The following is an 18,933-nucleotide window of genomic DNA, read 5'->3' as shown; positions in this document are numbered from 1 at the left end:
ATTCTTTTCTTCTTAGCAGATGATGTGACCTTCCTTCTTTCATTGTAAACAATAAAGGTATCTAGGCCTTCTGCAGTCATCAACAGAATCTATATCACAATCATACCTGGAGATATAATCCCAAGAACTGATAAAATGCAACATATAATAGATGTCAACACTCAAGTACCTTCTACATCCTCATAATGTCGAGATGAGTAAGTGTTTAAAAAATTATCTGCAATATTTTGCATTGTGCATTCCAGACGGCCACCAGAAACACTGGACAATTAAAAAGCCATAGCATTAAAGAGAGTATCCTGATAACAACTTATTGAAAGAGGAATGTGTTAACAATGTTAGTCAAAAGAGAACCAGACGTGGATGAAAAAGAACACATGCCTCAAAGTTGACAGGTCAGAATATTATACCAAATCCTTTAAAACTAATATTGTGAATCATCCTCATACAACTTCTTGGATTCAATGGAACAATGGGGGTTTACACTCCACACCTGGTAAACAGATTAAACTTCACTCCCATGTTAAAGGAGTGATGTGTGTGCTCTGGTTTACAAGCTATAAATTTTGATTCTTCCTTTTCTAGAAAACGATAAACCATATAGCTTATTAATGATTGATGCCATAATTTACCTGGTAATGTTGTTAGCTATAAGCAGAATATTGAACTACTTAAGTAAATCGATGACTATAGGATATTAAGCTGTTGAAAATAAGCTCTTAGTCATTTGATCTACAACTCGATAAAAGAATAAAAAGACACCCGCATCACATACAGTGCACACTTAGTAAGTCAATATGAGAAAATAAGAGATGCCAGCATTATAACAAGCAATCAATTAGAAGAATTCAAAAATAAAGTGCTGCAATTCTGCAAGGGATATAGCAAACAAGTAGATTTCAAATTAACTCTTCCACCAAAAGAAGGAAAGAAAAAAAAAAAGAAAACACAGTCATTATAGTATCCAATGTTTGTGCAACAGAAGAAAAGAGAAGATATGTTGATTCATTATATTAAAAAATAAAATAAAATAACACTACGAAGACCTATCTGCATACCTGTGCGTCATGCCAAACTGGTCAACATATCTTACTGGCTTCTTCACATTAAGTACCATGCCTGGCAAGCTGGTTTCATTTTTACTCGATCCAACAAGCTCTGCTGAAGGCAAATCTACATATAGGATATTTGTGTTGGCTGGAAAGTCTGCCTCCAAACTTCACAAAAGGAAAAAGGTTCAGGTTGGAAAATACTCTATCATCTTCTGCTAAGAGGTTACGGTAAAACAGATTATCAAGACAAAAGAACAATCCCCGAGAGAATTACCAACAACTAGCAAGAACCAAATGGTCAACTATAAGTAACATTGCAAAACAGTGGGTCACATGTCAGCACACAAAACTATCCTATGACAGAAATAAGTGAAAAGCAAGATACTAGTTAATCATTCTTCCAAGTTTCCTGCCATTTCACACAGAATAATTTCTTATCATCATCTGAAGTTCAATATTCAGTGTGACTACTACACCTTGTTGCTATGCTACTGCAAGCTTTGAAAAGAAAAAGAATATGCAAGCGAGATGATAAAAAAAAAAAGGAAAATTCTCATTCTCCCCAGCCGTGTTTACACCAATATAGTTTTACTGTCAATAAATAATGAATCAGGCTATTAAGCAACGTAGAGGAAGTCTTTAAATCACAAATATGCATCATACGTAAGGGCAGTGACAAACTTGGATACCAACCTCAATTACCATGCAATACCACCTTTTAAAAAGTCTTAGTATGACACCAGATGATCTTTTAGATAAAGTTTGACTCTTAATTTTTCATGTCTCTTTCAGATGAAGAGATGGGCATTTAATGATAATGACAAGAAATGTGTCAAACTCGGAAAAAAGTTGGAGCATACTTTTATTTAAATAGATTGTCTGGAAAAAGGAAACGATGTCAAATTTTGACATGAACAAAAAAAGGTTAAATATGTTAGTAATGCTATAAAAGAACAACAGGAAGAAAAGTACCTCTTAGAAGAAAGAGGTCCATTGATAAATCCAAATTTATCGAATTCAGTGTACTCAATACATGACAAACCATATGCCCAATTGTCATCAAGAGTCCTTTTCTCGATCAGGACATTTATGCCTTCTGTTGCCCCTGTGTTTCTTCTACACGAAGCAAAGCCTAATTTCTGAAATAATAGCAGTTAACTAACAGAACATTAGTAATTAGTAAATCAGAAAAACAATACAAGCATCCCTCCAAGAAATTATTTTATCACAAAAATCTTGAGGACATGGCTTCCTTGATAAAAGATTGGTAAAATCCTACTATGCTCAGTTGCACTATCAGAAGTAACACCAGCATATATAAGAATCGAAATCCTTTTAGTGTTAGAGCTCCTCCAAAGTGGCTTAAAATTGGAAGAAAGGCACATATGTTGACATAACTGTGGCTCTTGCTGATTTACATTTGATTCATATTCAGCCACAACTGCACTTGGATGAGAATATTTCTTTTTCAATGTGGTCTGTCAATAAGGAACAATACTTCCAGTGAAATGGATAAAAGTAATTCATGACAGATGCATACACGAGTAAAATTGGGTACTTATTTACTGCACGACGGCAATAGTTGTAGTAAACACCTCCCATCCTCCTTCCCTCTGCCCCAGGAAAATGGAAAACAACAAACTATGCCCCAAAAGAGGAGGAAAAAAAATACATCAACAATTAGCTGCAACCAGAATTTTTAAAGCATTTATCTCAGTCAATTTACTACAGAGATCTTTATGACATTTGTATGTATTTTCCAACAAAAGATTCAATTCCTACCTTCCTTTGTCGAAGACCGATTCCTGTCAAAGCCAAGAGAGTCAAATCTGTAGCAGCCACAACATTACTGCAAAGTCATCAATGTCAAATATGCCCCAATGTTCAAACTCAACAATCTATGGACTCTTGCAGCAGTACCTGACTTGCCGAACAGTTGCACCTTTACGCCCATAATTGCCAAACCACTGAAATACACCCTTATCATAGGCAAGTTTCCAAATCACACCATGACCACCAGGCTTGCATACTGGCATGAATTGTCCACGAACAATCCATTGCCCATCTTCTGCTCTAATAGCTGGAACAAGAGGCTGCGAGCAGAAATTTGAAATGACAACATGCAACAGCAATCATATATCTCTGTAAAAAGCAATTTAACTAAAACTAACTTAGAATAAACCATCTTTTTTCCATTGTAAACCTGCTCAAAAAGTCGAAAATTAGATCTTCCTCTTCCAAACCATTCAAGTCTTTCACATAGTGAGAGAATGCGTTCATGATTTTTCTTTGCAGAACTGGTCATAATAGCTACAGGAGTAATACATTGTTTTCCATACAACTTGAAGAACAAGAACTCTCTTGCCTGCCAGTAAATAAAATATCAAATCAGTTTCATGCTAAATAGAAGTCATTAGATTTCATGTTCAATCCAAAATTTAACCATTTTCCTTAACAAACCAGAATCAATATTAAGTTTCCAAAGCTCAGCAAACACTGTTTCCCTACCTGAAGATCTCTTATTAAACCTTCCAGTAATGTCCTTCCACAATAAGGAAGCATAGCAGCAGGAAGACATTCACCTGTGTCAGGGTCCACCAATCCCAGCCGATCAGCGGAGCCTCCAAAAGGATAGATTTCTCCCAACTCTGGCAAACCCTGGAGACAAATCAAATTTTGTAACAAAATGAGCTACAGCCATCTTTCTGATCCAGAATATCTTACTAGATATAAAGGGAGAGAGCTTGCTTTGGCATAAACAATTTATCTCACTTTATGTTGTACCAAAAATACCCAATACAGTTAGTTTTTAAACTATTCACGTCCCCTCTTTTTCTCCACCATGATTTTACATACAATAACTCCCTCAAAAGAAAAGTAGTAATTATAGATTTTTCAAATGAACAAATACATGTCTACCATGATATGTAATAACTTAATGTGGGAAAAAAAATCATACATCTTTTAAACTAAGCACACAAACTAGGGTATGCAAAAAGCATTAACGTATATTAAGCACCTACCTCGATACCCCATAGAGCTGCTTGAGATGCATATTCGGTATCTTGAGAGAGATCAAGTACTTTAGGAGGATGAATTTCTATAAACTGGCACTGCAACGAACTTTTATTGTGCTGGGACCAATTGACTGCCTTTTCTTCACATGTAGAGTGGGCTAGAAGCTCCAGAACCATTATTTGATATCTGAAACAGTTAGTAGCATCATTTGGTCATCAAGACAGAGTTTAAGCTCAATATCACTTATACACTGAAATTTGGTGGACCTTTAACATCTTCGGCAGAACAGCTGAGACACTTCTTTAACATCTCAAATGACTAGGAGCAAAATATAGAAAAATGAGTGTGGACCAGATACACTTTACCCCCAATAAAAAATTTTTTGTTCCCGAGTTTGTTAAGAAATCACACCTTGTTTCTGTTGATTTTGTTCATCCACAATAAAACTCAACTGATGAGCATGAGAACTTCAGAATGCAGCAGACACTAATAACTCTAAAGTATTGGCATTTGTTACAGAATCACATATTTACAAACTAGAAACTGCCAAATGTAGCCAACTAATATGCAAACTAGCAATATAATGATTTAAGAGTACCAGCATCAACTATGGGTTGCAGAAGAAGTCGAATACCTGACACAACGTATATGACTAAACAAGACATTGAAAACTTTATAAATGTTTTTCCACAATAAACTTAAGTATTCGTATACCAAGCTGGCACTCTAGTTCCTATTCTAGAGTGCTTTTCCAATTATTTTTGAGCTTAAAGATCCCAAAGAGGTAAACCATGATTTCAGTCATTCCATTGGATTGGACGTAATTTACGCCTGGATGGCAGCTAATAGAAATTGTCAGTTATTGCATTGGAGTGTAGACATTCTAAACTGTGTTTGTCCGATATCACATTGGAGGTATCCTAAAACTCTGTTTTCAGGCATCAGATTAGAGGCTTCCACCCTGTTTAGTCGCATCCGAATCTAACTATACACAAGATAAGAGGAAATGAGTAAGGACCAAAGAAGTAGTATACCATGAAAAGGAGAAACTAACCCAATGATACCTCCAATGCAATCATAAAACTGCTCAACGTCTCCGAGGGTTTTCAGCAGTAACTTGAACGCGTTAACATCTTCCTCTCCGTGTCCCAAGATTTTGTTTGCCAAACCCACCTTGTTGCTCTCACCAGTGACATCCCAACTGTCAACCATCTCCGCCAGTGCATATAGTGCTCTCTTCAATGCGCTGGCCGAAGAAGAAGAGGGAGAATCAAAATCTCCGCTTTCGTCAAAATCATCCCCACGCAGCAAGTGCTCTTGGCCGGCCGCAACGGCGCACTTAAGCAAATAAACTGGATAGTCATCCAATTTCAAGCTCTCAAAAAACCTAAACAACTCATTCTTACCGGAAGCGGAATTGAAGAAGAACCTAACCCTAGAATCGGAGTCAAGGACTTGAAGTTTGTCTGGCAAGGAAGTAGAGTTAGAAAGGTTGGACCCAAGCGCTTTGAGTCTGGCGAGTTCCAGGTGGAAATCGAATTCGGGAGCTGGACCGGAGGCGTACTCAACGGGGGCGGTGGAAACGCGGAGACATGGCGGTGAAGGTTGCGATACAGCAGGGCATGAAGAAGAAGAAAAGGACGAGGAAGTAAGAGGGGAGTAGTTAATTGATGAAAGAAGAAAAGAAGAAGAAGAAGAAGAAGAGTGGTAAGACGATGACAAGAAATGCGTGAGAGGGGGCTTCGGTGAAGGTTTTGAATTATTAAGGAGGGGGCTGTTGTGGTGAAGCAGTGGCGTCACCGCCATTACTGCTCTAAGTAGCCAGAGCCAGCCCCGTCTGCGTGCGTATGCACTTTGCAGTGCGTGTTTTGAGTTTGTGGGAAGATTATGGGAGTAGAGTAGCCACTAGACAGGATGGGCTGCCTGCCTCAATCAATCCCTCTGTCCTTCTTCTTTTACTTTTATCGCTAATAATTTAACGGAAACACACAGAGGGAGGGGATAAAACGAGATGCGGCATGGATATACTCTCCCCCTCACCAGTCACCCCCCCAAGTATCCAATAGTTGCTCCAATCGACCAGTAGTCTTGTTGCAGAGCCTCATCTGAGTTGTGAGATGTTGATTGGTTTGGTGTATTTTCGGCCTGTTCCATTCAACGTTGCGCTGGATATTGGATTGGCATCCTTGTTTGTTTGGCCATATCACATGTGTCGGTGTAGGGAAATGGGGCAGGAACGGTTGTCAGACACAACCGTTCCAGCGAGTTCACGGCTGTGATTTTGGCCCAAAAATTTGTGCGGCTCAGATCACATGTGGTAACTCGATTTTCACACAATGTGTGAGTCCCACAAAAAAGTGTTCTAAATTACGCTATGTATAAAGAAAGTTACACCGTGTGCTACTGATGTTACGCGCAGTGCAAAATGCACACAATTGGTACAAACGGTTGCAGGTGCAATCGTTTGTGCCCCTTGTCCGTAGGTGTAGGGGCACTCTTTCTCTAACGGGTTCAAAATAATATGACTAAATGAGCACGTGTTTCTTTTTCTTTTAGTTAAATGAGTAGTTCATATTGAGTTAACTTGTGTTGACGGCTCAAATAAGACTTTACTAATGCATCATCTACTGATTTAGTATTAACCAAATTCATTTTTTTTTTAAAGATAAACATCACAATTTTATTTCATTGCATAGGACTTGCATTATGGCAGAATAAATACATGCAGAAAGACACCAAATTCTCCTTTAGGTGCTTCAACTGCGGTATAGGTAGAAGGAGCTGGTGCGTAAAAACCTTCTGTATAAGGTTCGAAATGGTGAATTGAGGTCGAGTAGACCAATGATCCTGTAGTCATTTGGCCCGCTATTGAAAGAAAAAGCTTGTATCTAGGAAACTTTATCCCTCTGAAGGTGGGAAAAAGGACAAAACTAAATAAAGCGGATTGGATTATGAGTCCAAATTTGAGTTTGAAACTCATGTAATTAATCTCTTTTGGCTAACTCGAATGGCACCTTATGAAGCCTTGTGTGTGTACACGCAAGAGTAGGTCACTATTGTCTTGGAGCAAAGTTGGAGAAAAGTATGTAACGGGATTGCATACACTGATATGAAAAATTAACACAAACCACACTTTGGAAGTTCCAAAATATATGTTAAGCTCAGTTTAATTATTAATAGTAAGTACATCATTCTTAAGCCAAGACCTCAGTAGAATGATAGAATTTGACTTGATTGCTCATTAATTAAAGAGTTTAACAGTGGTTTGGTTACGCTTCGATGAATTGGATAGAGTTTGCCTGGATCAATTGCTAATTAAGGACCCTCCTGGTGATGGGATCAATCCGGTTCCCACAGGCCCAAGCTTCACGGTACACGGTTCTTAATAAATCTGACATGATGAGTTTTAGGCTTTTAGCTGATCCTGGGCCCAGTCAGCTAGCCCATGGCAAAGGTATCATTGGTGCGAATCAGATGGGTTAGGGCTTCATCCACTTTCATGCCTTCCTACGAAAGTGACACGTGGCAGTAACCCTGCCGGCTGCCGGGCAACATGCTCCAAATTGGATCCTCCACATGAATTTTTGAAACCATTTTTTTCCCCCACGAAATGATCAAAGGATGATGATGCCATAGAATTGAGCTCACTCATTTTTCCCCAAGAAAGAATGCATAACAACATGCAAGACTCGAGTTTCGATACTAATATCCAAATCAAGCAAGACGAGAAATACTAGAATAGTTGAAGAAACTTCTGTCTATAATGTGCTTAGCCATCTTATTGATTTTACATTTTTAAGCAACCCCTTAAGGAACAAAATCGACCGATTATTATCAATTCCAAGAAAATTCAAAGCAGAGCCAATCTTCTGCTGACTAGTTTTGCTGCCTTGGATCCAGTAAATATCTGGGTTTGTTTGGATAGTAGATTATTTGGCCAAATATATTTGCTGACATCACTATTAGAATTTCCATATACTTTTTATCTTTCCAAATTACCTTTTATTCACACATACATCACATCACAAAAGTTGCCTTACAGTAATTTTATTTCAAAATAATACCCTATTCAAAACAAACCCCCCGAGCCCCCGCTCCCCAAGGGTCAGCTCGAATGGTCCGCTCCCCCTCTTTAGGGTATGGTGGACCTTCCTGGGCAACCAGGGTTCGAGCCCCTTTGTCACCGTGCTCGAGTGGAGTGGGGCCTCTTCTCCGGGTCGGAGTGGGATTAGTCGGAACCCCGTAAGATTGATCCGGATACCCACTCCGTCAGAAAAAAAAAAAAGAAAAAAAAAAAAAAAACAAACCCCTCTGATCAAGCCCCACTACAAATATGTTTCCTTTTGTGACCCAATTGGGAACGTATCATTCAAGAAAGAAAATTAATTAGGGGTTTGTTGTTTGGGTTGACAAAAGAATTAATGATTTGTTTTTCTGGGTTTTGACATGGGCTTGAGAGATGAAGCCCATCTATTTAGTTGAATTTTGTTCGGACTTGAAGATAGGCTGGCCTGCTTGTTCTTTTGGGTTTTTGACTTGGGCTAGAGGGTCAAGGCCCATCTATTTGGTTGGTTAATTTTTGTGCCAAAGTAATATACTAGCCCACTTGTTTTTCTCTGGACTTTCGATTGGGCCAAGTGATCTTGGCCCAAGAACGGTGAAGATGGCCCATTCTTTTTTTTTTGTTTTGGATTTCCGATTGGGCCTGGGAAGCTTTGGCCCAAACAAATAAAGGAAATGGCCCAATGGTTTGGTCCATTAAGAAACCAGAAAATAATTTTGCAAATCAGTCCCTGAATTTCTCCTTAACTGTGCTGTGGCCCTGGATATTTTCAACTTCTTTCAATTGGATCCTTAGATTAATTGCAAATAGGTCCCTGAACTTTATTTTTCTTTAATTTTGGCCCCAAAATTTTGTCAATCTTTGCAATCAGGTCCTTTATTCTGTTGACTTCTTAAATGTGGATTGTTGACATGATTCAATTGATTCAAATTCATGCTTATTTTTATCATTTGTGATTATTTGCCAAATAGATTGGTGCCTTGACCCTTTTATTGTTTTGAAGCTAATATTCTTTTCATTTCACAACTCAAGGGAGGTAACCTCTATCTCCTTGATTTTATCTTTCCTACGTGCTCCTACGTGTTATGTGAATATGCATGTCTACGTTGCTTTCCTTGCCTTTCTTTAATTCCTTTCATTTATTTTATTTACTTTTGTGTTTTTATTTAAGTTATTCTTTATGGGGTATGTGTACACCTCTTGGCTTGTAATAGATAGGGCTCGGAGAGCATCTGGTCCATTTCCCCTTCCCCTTTATGCTTTTATGGGGTATGTGTACACCTCTTGGCATGAACTTCTTGAACTGAACCTCTCAGGTGAGGCATTGCCTGTTGTGTTATCAAGCACCGCCATTCTTCTGGCGAGGTATGCCTGTTGTGTTGTCCAGCACCGTCAGGGATGAACTTCTTGAATTGAGCCTCTCTGGTGGGGCATTGCCTGTTGTGTTATAAAGCACCGCCATTCTTCTGGCGGGGCATGCTTGTTGTGTTGTCCAGCACCGCCAGGTATGATTTTCCTGAACTAAGGTTCTCTGGTGAAGTATAGCCGTCGTACTAGCTCGTTGTGTTGTCCAGCACCGCCAGGGACAACTTCCTGAACTGAGATTCTTTGGTGAAATATAGCTGTCGTGCTAGCTTGTTGTGTTGTCCAGCTCCGCCAGGGGGTAAAAAATTCTGACTTGAGACTTAGCCATGTCCTGAATTTTTCGAATATCTGGGAATTTATTTCCAACTCAGGGCTAGTTGGTTGAATCGAGCCCTTTTGCATGTTCTTTTTGGTTACTTGTTTAGCTATCAATTGGCTCATTACTAAGTGACATATGGGATTGGAATGATTCGTAGTACTTGACTGACTTTCGAGAACTATCCTGATCTGATTAGTACAAGTTGAAATGTCGAGAACGACATTCTTTCAAGGGAGGAGTTTGTGACACCCGAAAGAAGAAGAAAAGGAAAAATTCTGGTGAACAGTTTTCTTAGCAAATCCGGCCGCATATCCGGCCAGTTCTTGGCTGGATACTTGGCCGGATTGGCTTGCTCGTTTGAAAAAAAAATTGACCTGGCTACTGCCTTGAATCCGGCCTCCTATCCGGTCGCATATCCCGCCAGATACTGGCCAGATTCTGTCGTGTACAGCATTCCTTAAATGTGGTTAAGTCTTCACCGTTGTGACTTCAAATTTGTTGGTTTCAAAGACCAACTTTTCTTATATCTTCAAACTGCCCGACCTTCTTGGGAGCAAAAATAAAAAAAGGAACTCCATTCTTTTCCTTTGATTCCTTCACTAAATCTTGCATAGATTTCTTTCAATTTTTTGAAATCTACTCCCGATTAACTTCATATCGAAGGTGATTGCAAGTTAAGGGTTTGAGAGTTTTGAGAGGACTAGGGATTTGCTTTGCTTGATTTTCAAGGTGTTGGAGTTATTAAACTCTTAGAAACCCCTTTGTTATTCTTGAATTCTTGCTGCATTAAGTTGTTGGATAAGTTGATCTGATTAATTTTATGGCAGTTTTTCTTGTGATTTGAAGTTGGGATGATCAAGTTCTATATTAGTGATATTTCTAGATTTTATCTAAGTTATTTCATCCTTGATTTTGGCATGTACATGATTAGTAGAAACTATTCTAGTGTTAAGGTGCAATTTCTAACCTTAATTGATATTAGTGATGGTTATATGCAAAGATTAGTTTAAAAGAGCGATTTCAGTTTTTATCTTGTTTCTAGATTCAATTTGGACTGCAAATTTCTCCATGTTCTAGGCCGAACCAGCTTTTGGACAAAACACGAATGTTGTAGATATATGCGTTGGATATCTACCTGCAAATTTTTAGATCGATTGGAGTACTGTGGCCCTTTAAACCCTGTTATGCGCACAGTTTCCATTTTTCTGTAAGATATCGATTTTTGTTCATGAAAATGTATGATTTGGCTTTGGAGGTTTTCATAAGAAATGTTGGTATATGTCTTAGCTTCGTAACGCCATAAGATTCGTTTCAACCCGATAAGTATGACTTCAATTGTGATTAAAATCCCAAAAGGTGATAGGAAGTTGATGATTTTAGATTTCCCTTTTACTTGACATGATATTTGTGATCTAGGGCTTGGACTTGAGCAAGACAATGATTTATGATGGATGAGATTCATGAGTTGTGGTTGGTGAGTGATTCCACAACTATTTTCAAAGTTACTTTTCGAACTAATTCTTGCATTGGTTACTCGATTGCATATCATTTGTGTTTGTGCGTGTGCCATGACATGATTTGGCTCTATTGAGTTCTTGGAAAAGCTTTTGATGAATTAGGGTGGTGGCCGGAATTGTTGAGAAAACTTTTGATTTTGCATCCTTTTTTTAGTCTTCTTGATTGATTAAGGTTTGCACCATCCGATTTGTACGTGTTTGGATTTGAAATCTTTGAACTGCCTGAGACCAACTAGCATGAGTTTATTTGAAACTAGAACTTGTTTAGGCGAGTGTGCTCCTGCGAACACTTAATGGACTGATTGAATATATGTATCTCTTTTCCGCATTGACCAAGTAACTTGATTCGTATATGAATCAGTATGTGGATTTGAATTCGTGGACTATTTTGAGAAGTGAACTTGCTGGGCATAGGCTAATCGACGTGAGTTCCTTATTCGTACCTGTTGCTCCTTGAACTTGAAGTAATTGATCCTGATTTTAAACTTCTGTTCTTTTTTGTTTGACTGTAGACCGGCAACTGCTCCTCTGTAGCGGCTTTGAACAGAACCTCTCCGGTGAGGTCATTGCCTGTTGTATTATAAAGAACCGCCATTTCTTCTGGCGAGACATTGCCTGTTGCGCTGTCCAGTACCACCAGGAAATGAACTTCTTGAAACTGAACCTCTCAGGTGAGGCAATTGCCGTTTGTTATTCAAGCACCGCCATTCTTCTTTGGCGAGGTATGCCTGTTGTGTTGCTCAGCTCACCGTCAGGTATTGAACTTCTTGAATTGGAGCCTCTCTGGTGGGGCATTGCCTGTTGTGTTATAAAAGCACCCGCCTTCTTCTGGCGCGGCATGCTTGTTGTGTTGCTCCAGCACCGCCAGATATGATTTTTCCTGAACTAAGGTTCTCTGATGTGAAGTATAGCCCGTCGTACTAGCTGTACTGTGTTGATCCAGCACGCCAGGACAACTTCCTGAACTGAGATCTTTGGTGAAATATAGCTGTCGTGCTAGCTTGTTTGTCGTGTCCAGCTCCGCCAGGGTCGGTAAAAAATTCTGACTTGAACTTAGCCATGTTCCTGAATTTTTTGATATCTGGGAATTTATTTCAAACTCAGGGCTAGTTGTTGAATACAGCCCTTTTGCATGTTTTCTTTCTGGTTACTGTTTAGCTATCAATTGGCTCATTACTAAGTGATATATGGGATTTGGAATTGATTCGTGAGCTACTTGACTGACTTTCGAGAACTATCCTGATCTGATTAGGTACCAAGTGAAATGTCGTCGGAGAACGACATTCTTTCAAGGAGGAGTTTTTGACACCCGAAAGAAGAAAGAAAAGGAAATTCTTGGTTGAACAGGTTTTCTTAGCAAATCCGGCCGCATATCGGCCAGTTCTGCTGGATACTTGGCCGGAAAATTGGCTTGCTCGTTTAAAAAAAAAATTGACCTGCCTACTGCCTTGAATCGGCCTCCTATCCGGTTCGCATATCCCGCCAGATTCCTGGCCAGATTCTGTCGTGTACAGCATTCCTTAATGGTTTAAGTCTTCAGTTTGTGGACTTCATTTGTTGTTCAAAGCGACCAAAAACTTTTCTTATCTTCAAACTGACCGACCTTCTTGGGAGCAAAAATAAAAAAAGGAACTCCATTCTTTTCCTTTGATTCCTTCACTAAATCTTGATAGATTTCTTTCAATTTTTGAAATCTACTCCGTTTAACTTCATATCGAAGGTGATTGCAAGTTAAGGGTGGAGAGTTTTGAGAGGACTAGGATTTGCTTTGCTTGATTTCAAGGTGTTGGAAGGTATAACTCTTAGAAACCCCTTTGTTTATTCTTGAATCTTGTGATTAAGTTGTTGGATAAGTTGATCTTGATTAAATTTTATGGAGTTTCTTGTGATTTGGAAGTGGATGATCAAGTTCTATCATTAGTGATATTTTCTAGGGATATTCTAAGTTATTTCATCCTTGATTTTGGCATGTAATGATTAGTAGAAACTATTCTAGTGTTAAGTTGCAAATTCTTAACCTTAATTGATATTAGTGATGGTTATATGCAAAGATTAGTTTTAAAAGAGCGATTTCAGTTTTTATCTTGTTTCTAGATTCCAATTTGGACGCAAATGCTCAAATGTTCTAGGCCGAAACCAGCTTTTGGACCAAACATGAAATGTTAGTAGTATATGCGTTGATATCTATCCTGCAAATTTTCAGATCGATTGGAGTACTGTGGCCCTTTAAACCCTTGATACGCGCACAGTTTTCCATTTTTCTGTAGATATCGATTTTGTTCATGAAAATGTATGATTTGCGCTTTGGAGTTTTCAAAGAAAAATGTTGTTATGTCTTAGCTTCGTAACGCCATAAGATTCGTTTTCAACCCGATAAGTATACTTCAATGTGATTAAAATCACAAAAAGGTGATAGAAGTTGATGATTTAGATTTCCCTTTTACTTTACATGATATTGTGATCTAGGGCTTGACTTGAGCAAGGACAATGATTATCATGGATGAGATTCATGAGTTGGGTTTGCGTGAGTGATTCCCACAACTATTTCAAAGTTAACTTTTCGAACTAATTCTGCATGGTTACTCGATGGATATCATTGTGTTTGAGTGCGTTGGTGCCATGACATGATTTGGCTCTACTTGAGTTCTTGGAAATCTTGTGCTTAGAACCAACGTCTCTTCATTGTTTATTTGGAGCACCGACGGTTTTGATGAATTAGGGTGGTGGCCGGAATTGTTGAGAAAACTTTTGATTTTGCATCCTTTTTTTAGTCTTCTTGATTGATTAAGGTTTGCACCATCCGATTTGTACGTGTTTGGATTTGAAATCTTTGAACTGCCTGAGACCAACTAGCATGAGTTTATTTGAAACTAGAACTTGTTTAGGCGAGTGTGCTCCTGCGTACACTTAATGGACTTGACTGAATATATGGTATCTCTTTTCCGCATGACCAAGTAACTTGATTCGTATATGATCAGTATGTGGATTTGAATTCGGTGACTATTTGAGAATGTGACGTGCTGGGCATAGGCTAATCGAGTGAGTTCTTATTCGTACCTGTGCTCCTTGAACTTGAAGTACTTGATCCTGATTTTAAACTTGTTTCTTTTTTGTTTGACTGTAGACCGGCAACTGCTCCTCTGTAGCGGTTGAACTGAACCTCTCCGGTGGGGCATTGCCTGTTGTATTATAAAGAACCGCCATTCTTCTGGCGAGACATGCCTGTTGCGCTGTCCAGTACCACCAGGGATGAACTTCTTAAACTGAACCTCTCAGGTGAGGCATTGCCTGTTGTGTTATCAAGCACCGCCATTCTTCTGGCGAGATATGCCTGTTGTGTTGTCCAGCACAGTCAGGGATGAACTTCTTGAATTGAGCCTCTCTGGTGGGGCATTGCCTGTTGTGTTATAAAGCACCGCCATTCTTCCTTTGGCGGGGCATGCTTGTTTGTTGTTGTCGGCACCGCCAGTATGGATTTCCTGAACTAAGGTTCTCTGTGAAGTATAGCCGTCGTATAGCTTGGGTGTTGTTGTCAGCACCGCCAGGACAACTCCTGAACTTGAGATTTCTTTGTGAAAATATAGCTGTCGTGCTAGCTTGTTGTGTTGTCCAGCTCCGCCAGGGGGTAAAAAATTCGATTGAGACTATTAGCCAATGTCCTGATTTTCGAATATCTGGAAATTTAGTTCCAAACTCAGGGTAGTTGGTTGAAATCGAGCCCTTTGCATGTTCTTTTTTGCGTTACTTGTTTAGCTATACAATTGGCGCATTACTAAGTGGAATATGGATTGGAATAGATTCGTAAGTACTTGACTGACTTTGGAGAACTATCCTGATCTGATTAGCTACAAGTTGAAATGCAGGAGAACGACAATTCTTTCAAGGGGGAGTTGTGAACCCGAGGGGTAAGAAGAAGAAAAGGAAAAATTCTGGTGTGAACAGTTTTCTTAGCAAATCCGGCCGCATATCCGGGCCAGTTCTTTGGCTGGATACTTGGCCGGATTGGCTTGCTCGTTTGAAAAAAAAATTGACCTGCTAACTGCTGAATCCGCCTCATCCGTCGCATATCCCGCCAGATTCTGGCCAGATTCTGTCGTGTCTACAGCCATTCCCTTAATGGTTAAGTCTTCAGTTTGTGACTTCATTTGTTGTTCAAAGACCAACTTTTCTTTATCTTCAAACTGACCGACCTTCTTGGGAGCAAAAATAAAAAAAGGAACTCCATTCTTTTCCTTTGATTCCTTCACTAAATCTTGATAGATTTCTTTCAATTTTTGAAATCTACTCCGATTAACTTCATATCGAAGGTGATTGCAAGTTAAGGGTGGAGAGTTTTGAGAGGACTAGGATTTGCTTTGCTTGATTTCAAGGTGTTGGAAGGTATAACTCTTAGAAACCCCTTTGTATTCTTGAATCTTGTGATTAAGTTGTTGGATAAGTTGATCTTGATTAATTTTATGGAGTTTCTTGTGATTTGGAAGTTGGGATGATCAAGTTCTATATTAGTGATATTTCTAGATTTTATCTAAGTTATTTCATCCTTGATTTTGGCATGTACATGATTAGTAGAAACTATTCTAGTGTTAAGGTGCAATTTCTAACCTTAATTGATATTAGTGATGGTTATATGCAAAGATTAGTTTAAAAGAGCGATTTCAGTTTTTATCTTGTTCTAGATTCAATTTGGACTGCAAATTTCTCCATGTTCTAGGCCGAACCAGCTTTTGGACAAAACATGAATGTTGTAGATATATGCGTTGGATATCTACCTGCAAATTTTCAGATCGATTGGAGTACTGTGGCCCTTTAAACCCTGTTACGCGCATAGTTTCCATTTTTTCTGTAAGATATCGATTTTTGTTCATGAAAATGGGTATGATTTGGCGTTTGGAGGTTTTCATAAGAAATGTTGTGGTATATGTCTTAAGCTTCGGTAACGGCCATAAGATTCGTTTCAACCCGATAAGTATGACTTCAATTGTGATTAAAATCCCAAAAAGGTGATAGGAAGTTGATGATTTTAGATTTCCCTTTTACTTGACATGATATTTGTGATCTAGGGCTTGGACTTGAGCAAGACAATGATTTATGATGGATGAGATTCATGAGTTGTGGTTGGTGAGTGATTCCACAACTATTTTCAAAGTTACTTTTCGAACTAATTCTTGCATTGGTTACTCGATTGCATATCATTTGTGTTTGTGCGTGTGCCATGACATGATTTGGCTCTATTGAGTTCTTGGAAAATCTTGTGCTTAGAACCAACGTCTCTTCATTGTTTATTTGGAGCACCGATGGTTTTGATAAATTAGGGTGGTGGCCGGAATTGTTGAGAAAACTTTTGATTTTGCATCCTTTTTTTAGTCTTCTTGATTGATTAAGGTTTGCACCATCCGATTTGTACGTGTTTGGATTTGAAATCTTTGAACTGCCTGAGACCAACTAGCATGAGTTTATTTGAAACTAGAACTTGTTTAGGCGAGTGTGCTCCTGCGTACACTTAATGGACTTGACTGAATATATGGTATCTCTTTTCCGCATGACCAAGTAACTTGATTCGTATATGATCAGTATGTGGATTTGAATTCGGTGACTATTTGAGAATGTGAATTGCTGGGCATAGGCTAATCGAGTGAGTTCTTATTCGTACCTGTGCTCCTTGAACTTGAAGTAATTGATCCTGATTTTAAACTTGTTTCTTTTTTGTTTGACTGTAGACCGGCAACTGCTCCTCTGTAGCGGTTGAACTGAACCTCTCCGGTGGGGCATTGCCTGTTGTATTATAAAGAACCGCCATTCTTCTGGCGAGACATGCCTGTTGCGCTGTCCAGTACCACCAGGGATGAACTTCTGAACTGAACCTCTCAGGTGAGCATTGCCTGTTGTTTATCAAGCACCGCCATTCTTCTGGCGAGGTATGCCTGTTGTGTTGTCCAGCACCGTCAGGGATGAACTTCTTGAATTGAGCCTCTCTGGTGGGGCATTGCCTGTTGTGTTATAAAGCACCGCCATTCTTCTGGCGGGGCATGCTTGTTGTGTTGTCCAGCACCGCCAGTATGATTTTCCTGAACTAAGGTTCTCTGGTGAAGTATAGCCGTCGTACTAGCTTGTTGTGTTGTCCAGCACCGCCAGGGACAACTTCCTGAACTGAGATTCTTTGGTGAAATATAGCTGTCGTGCTAGCTTGTTGTGTTGTCCAGCTCCGCCAGGGGGTAAAAAATTCTGACTTGAGACTTAGCCATGTCCTGAATTTTTCGAATATCTGGGAATTTATTTCCAACTCAGGGCTAGTTGGTTGAATCGAGCCCTTTTGCATGTTCTTTTTGGTTACTTGTTTAGCTATCAATTGGCTCATTACTAAGTGATATATGGGATTGGAATGATTCGTAGTACTTGACTGACTTTCGAGAACTATCCTGATCTGATTAGTACAAGTTGAAATGTCGAGAACGACATTCTTTTAAGGGAGGAGTTTGTGACACCCGAAAGAAGAAGAAAAGGAAAAATTCTGGTGAACAGTTTTCTTAGCAAATCCGGCCGCATATCCGGCCAGTTCTTGGCTGGATACTTGGCCGGATTGGCTTGCTCGTTTGAAAAAAAAATTGACCTGGCTACTGCCTTGAATCCGGCCTCCTATCCGGTCGCATATCCCGCCCAGATTCTGGCCAGATTCTGTCGTGTACAGCATTCTTAATGGTTAAGTCTTCAGTTTGTGACTTCATTTGTTGTTCAAAAGACCAACTTTTCTTTATCTTCAAACTGACCGACCTTCTTGGGAGCAAAAATAAAAAAAGGAACTCCATTCTTTTCCTTTGATTCCTTCACTAAATCTTGATAGATTTCTTTCAATTTTTTGAAAATCTACTCCGATTAACTTCATATCGAAGGTGATTGCAAGTTAAGGGTGGAGAGTTTTGAGAGGACTAGGATTTGCTTTGCTTGATTTCAAGGTGTTGGAAGGTATAACTCTTAGAAACCCCTTTGTATTCTTGAATCTTGTGATTAAGTTGTTGGATAAGTTGATCTTGATTAATTTTATGGAGTTTCTTGTGATTTGGAAGTTGGGATGATCAAGTTCTATATTAGTGATATTTCTAGATTTTATCTAAGTTATTTCATCCTTGATTTTGGCATGTATATGATTAGTAGAAACTATTCTAGTGTTAAGGTGCAATTTCTAACCTTAATTGATATTAGTGATGGTTATATGCAAAGATTAGTTTAAAAGAGCGATTTCAGTTTTTATCTTGTTTCTAGATTCAATTTGGACTGCAAATTTCTCCATGTTCTAGGCCGAACCAGCTTTTGGACAAAACACGAATGTTGTAGATATATGCGTTGGATATCTACCTGCAAATTTTTAGATCGATTGGAGTACTGTGGCCCTTTAAACCCTGTTATGCGCACAGTTTCCATTTTTCTGTAAGATATCGATTTTTGTTCATGAAAATGTATGATTTGGCTTTGGAGGTTTTCATAAGAAATGTTGGTATATGTCTTAGCTTCGTAACGCCATAAGATTCGTTTCAACCCGATAAGTATGACTTCAATTGTGATTAAAATCCCAAAAGGTGATAGGAAGTTGATGATTTTAGATTT

The 18,933-nt window shown here is 39.0% G+C and overlaps 1 protein-coding gene across 1 annotated transcript; it reads right to left on the bottom strand.

Moving 5' to 3' along the window:
• Positions 1 to 5: 5 nt before the first annotated feature.
• Positions 6 to 6,187, bottom strand: LOC113757172 (UTP--glucose-1-phosphate uridylyltransferase 3, chloroplastic-like; the record flags this gene model as incomplete). Its single annotated transcript, XM_027300581.1, has 10 exons — positions 5,125 to 6,187; positions 4,076 to 4,256; positions 3,561 to 3,710; positions 3,256 to 3,417; positions 2,973 to 3,145; positions 2,835 to 2,901; positions 2,025 to 2,191; positions 1,059 to 1,217; positions 170 to 261; positions 6 to 70 (listed from the first exon to the last, which is right to left on the bottom strand). Coding segments are annotated over exons 1-10 (1,968 nt in total), but the record flags the coding sequence as incomplete, so codon positions are not given.
• Between the last annotated feature and the right edge of the window lie 12,746 nt (positions 6,188 to 18,933).

Source organism: Coffea eugenioides, unplaced genomic scaffold (assembly GCF_003713205.1).
Source record: "Coffea eugenioides isolate CCC68of unplaced genomic scaffold, Ceug_1.0 ScVebR1_2801;HRSCAF=3897, whole genome shotgun sequence".
Classification (NCBI taxonomy): Eukaryota; Viridiplantae; Streptophyta; class Magnoliopsida; order Gentianales; family Rubiaceae; genus Coffea; species Coffea eugenioides.
Note: the sequence above shows the minus strand (reverse complement) of the source record. Positions and strands in the feature narration are given on the sequence as shown.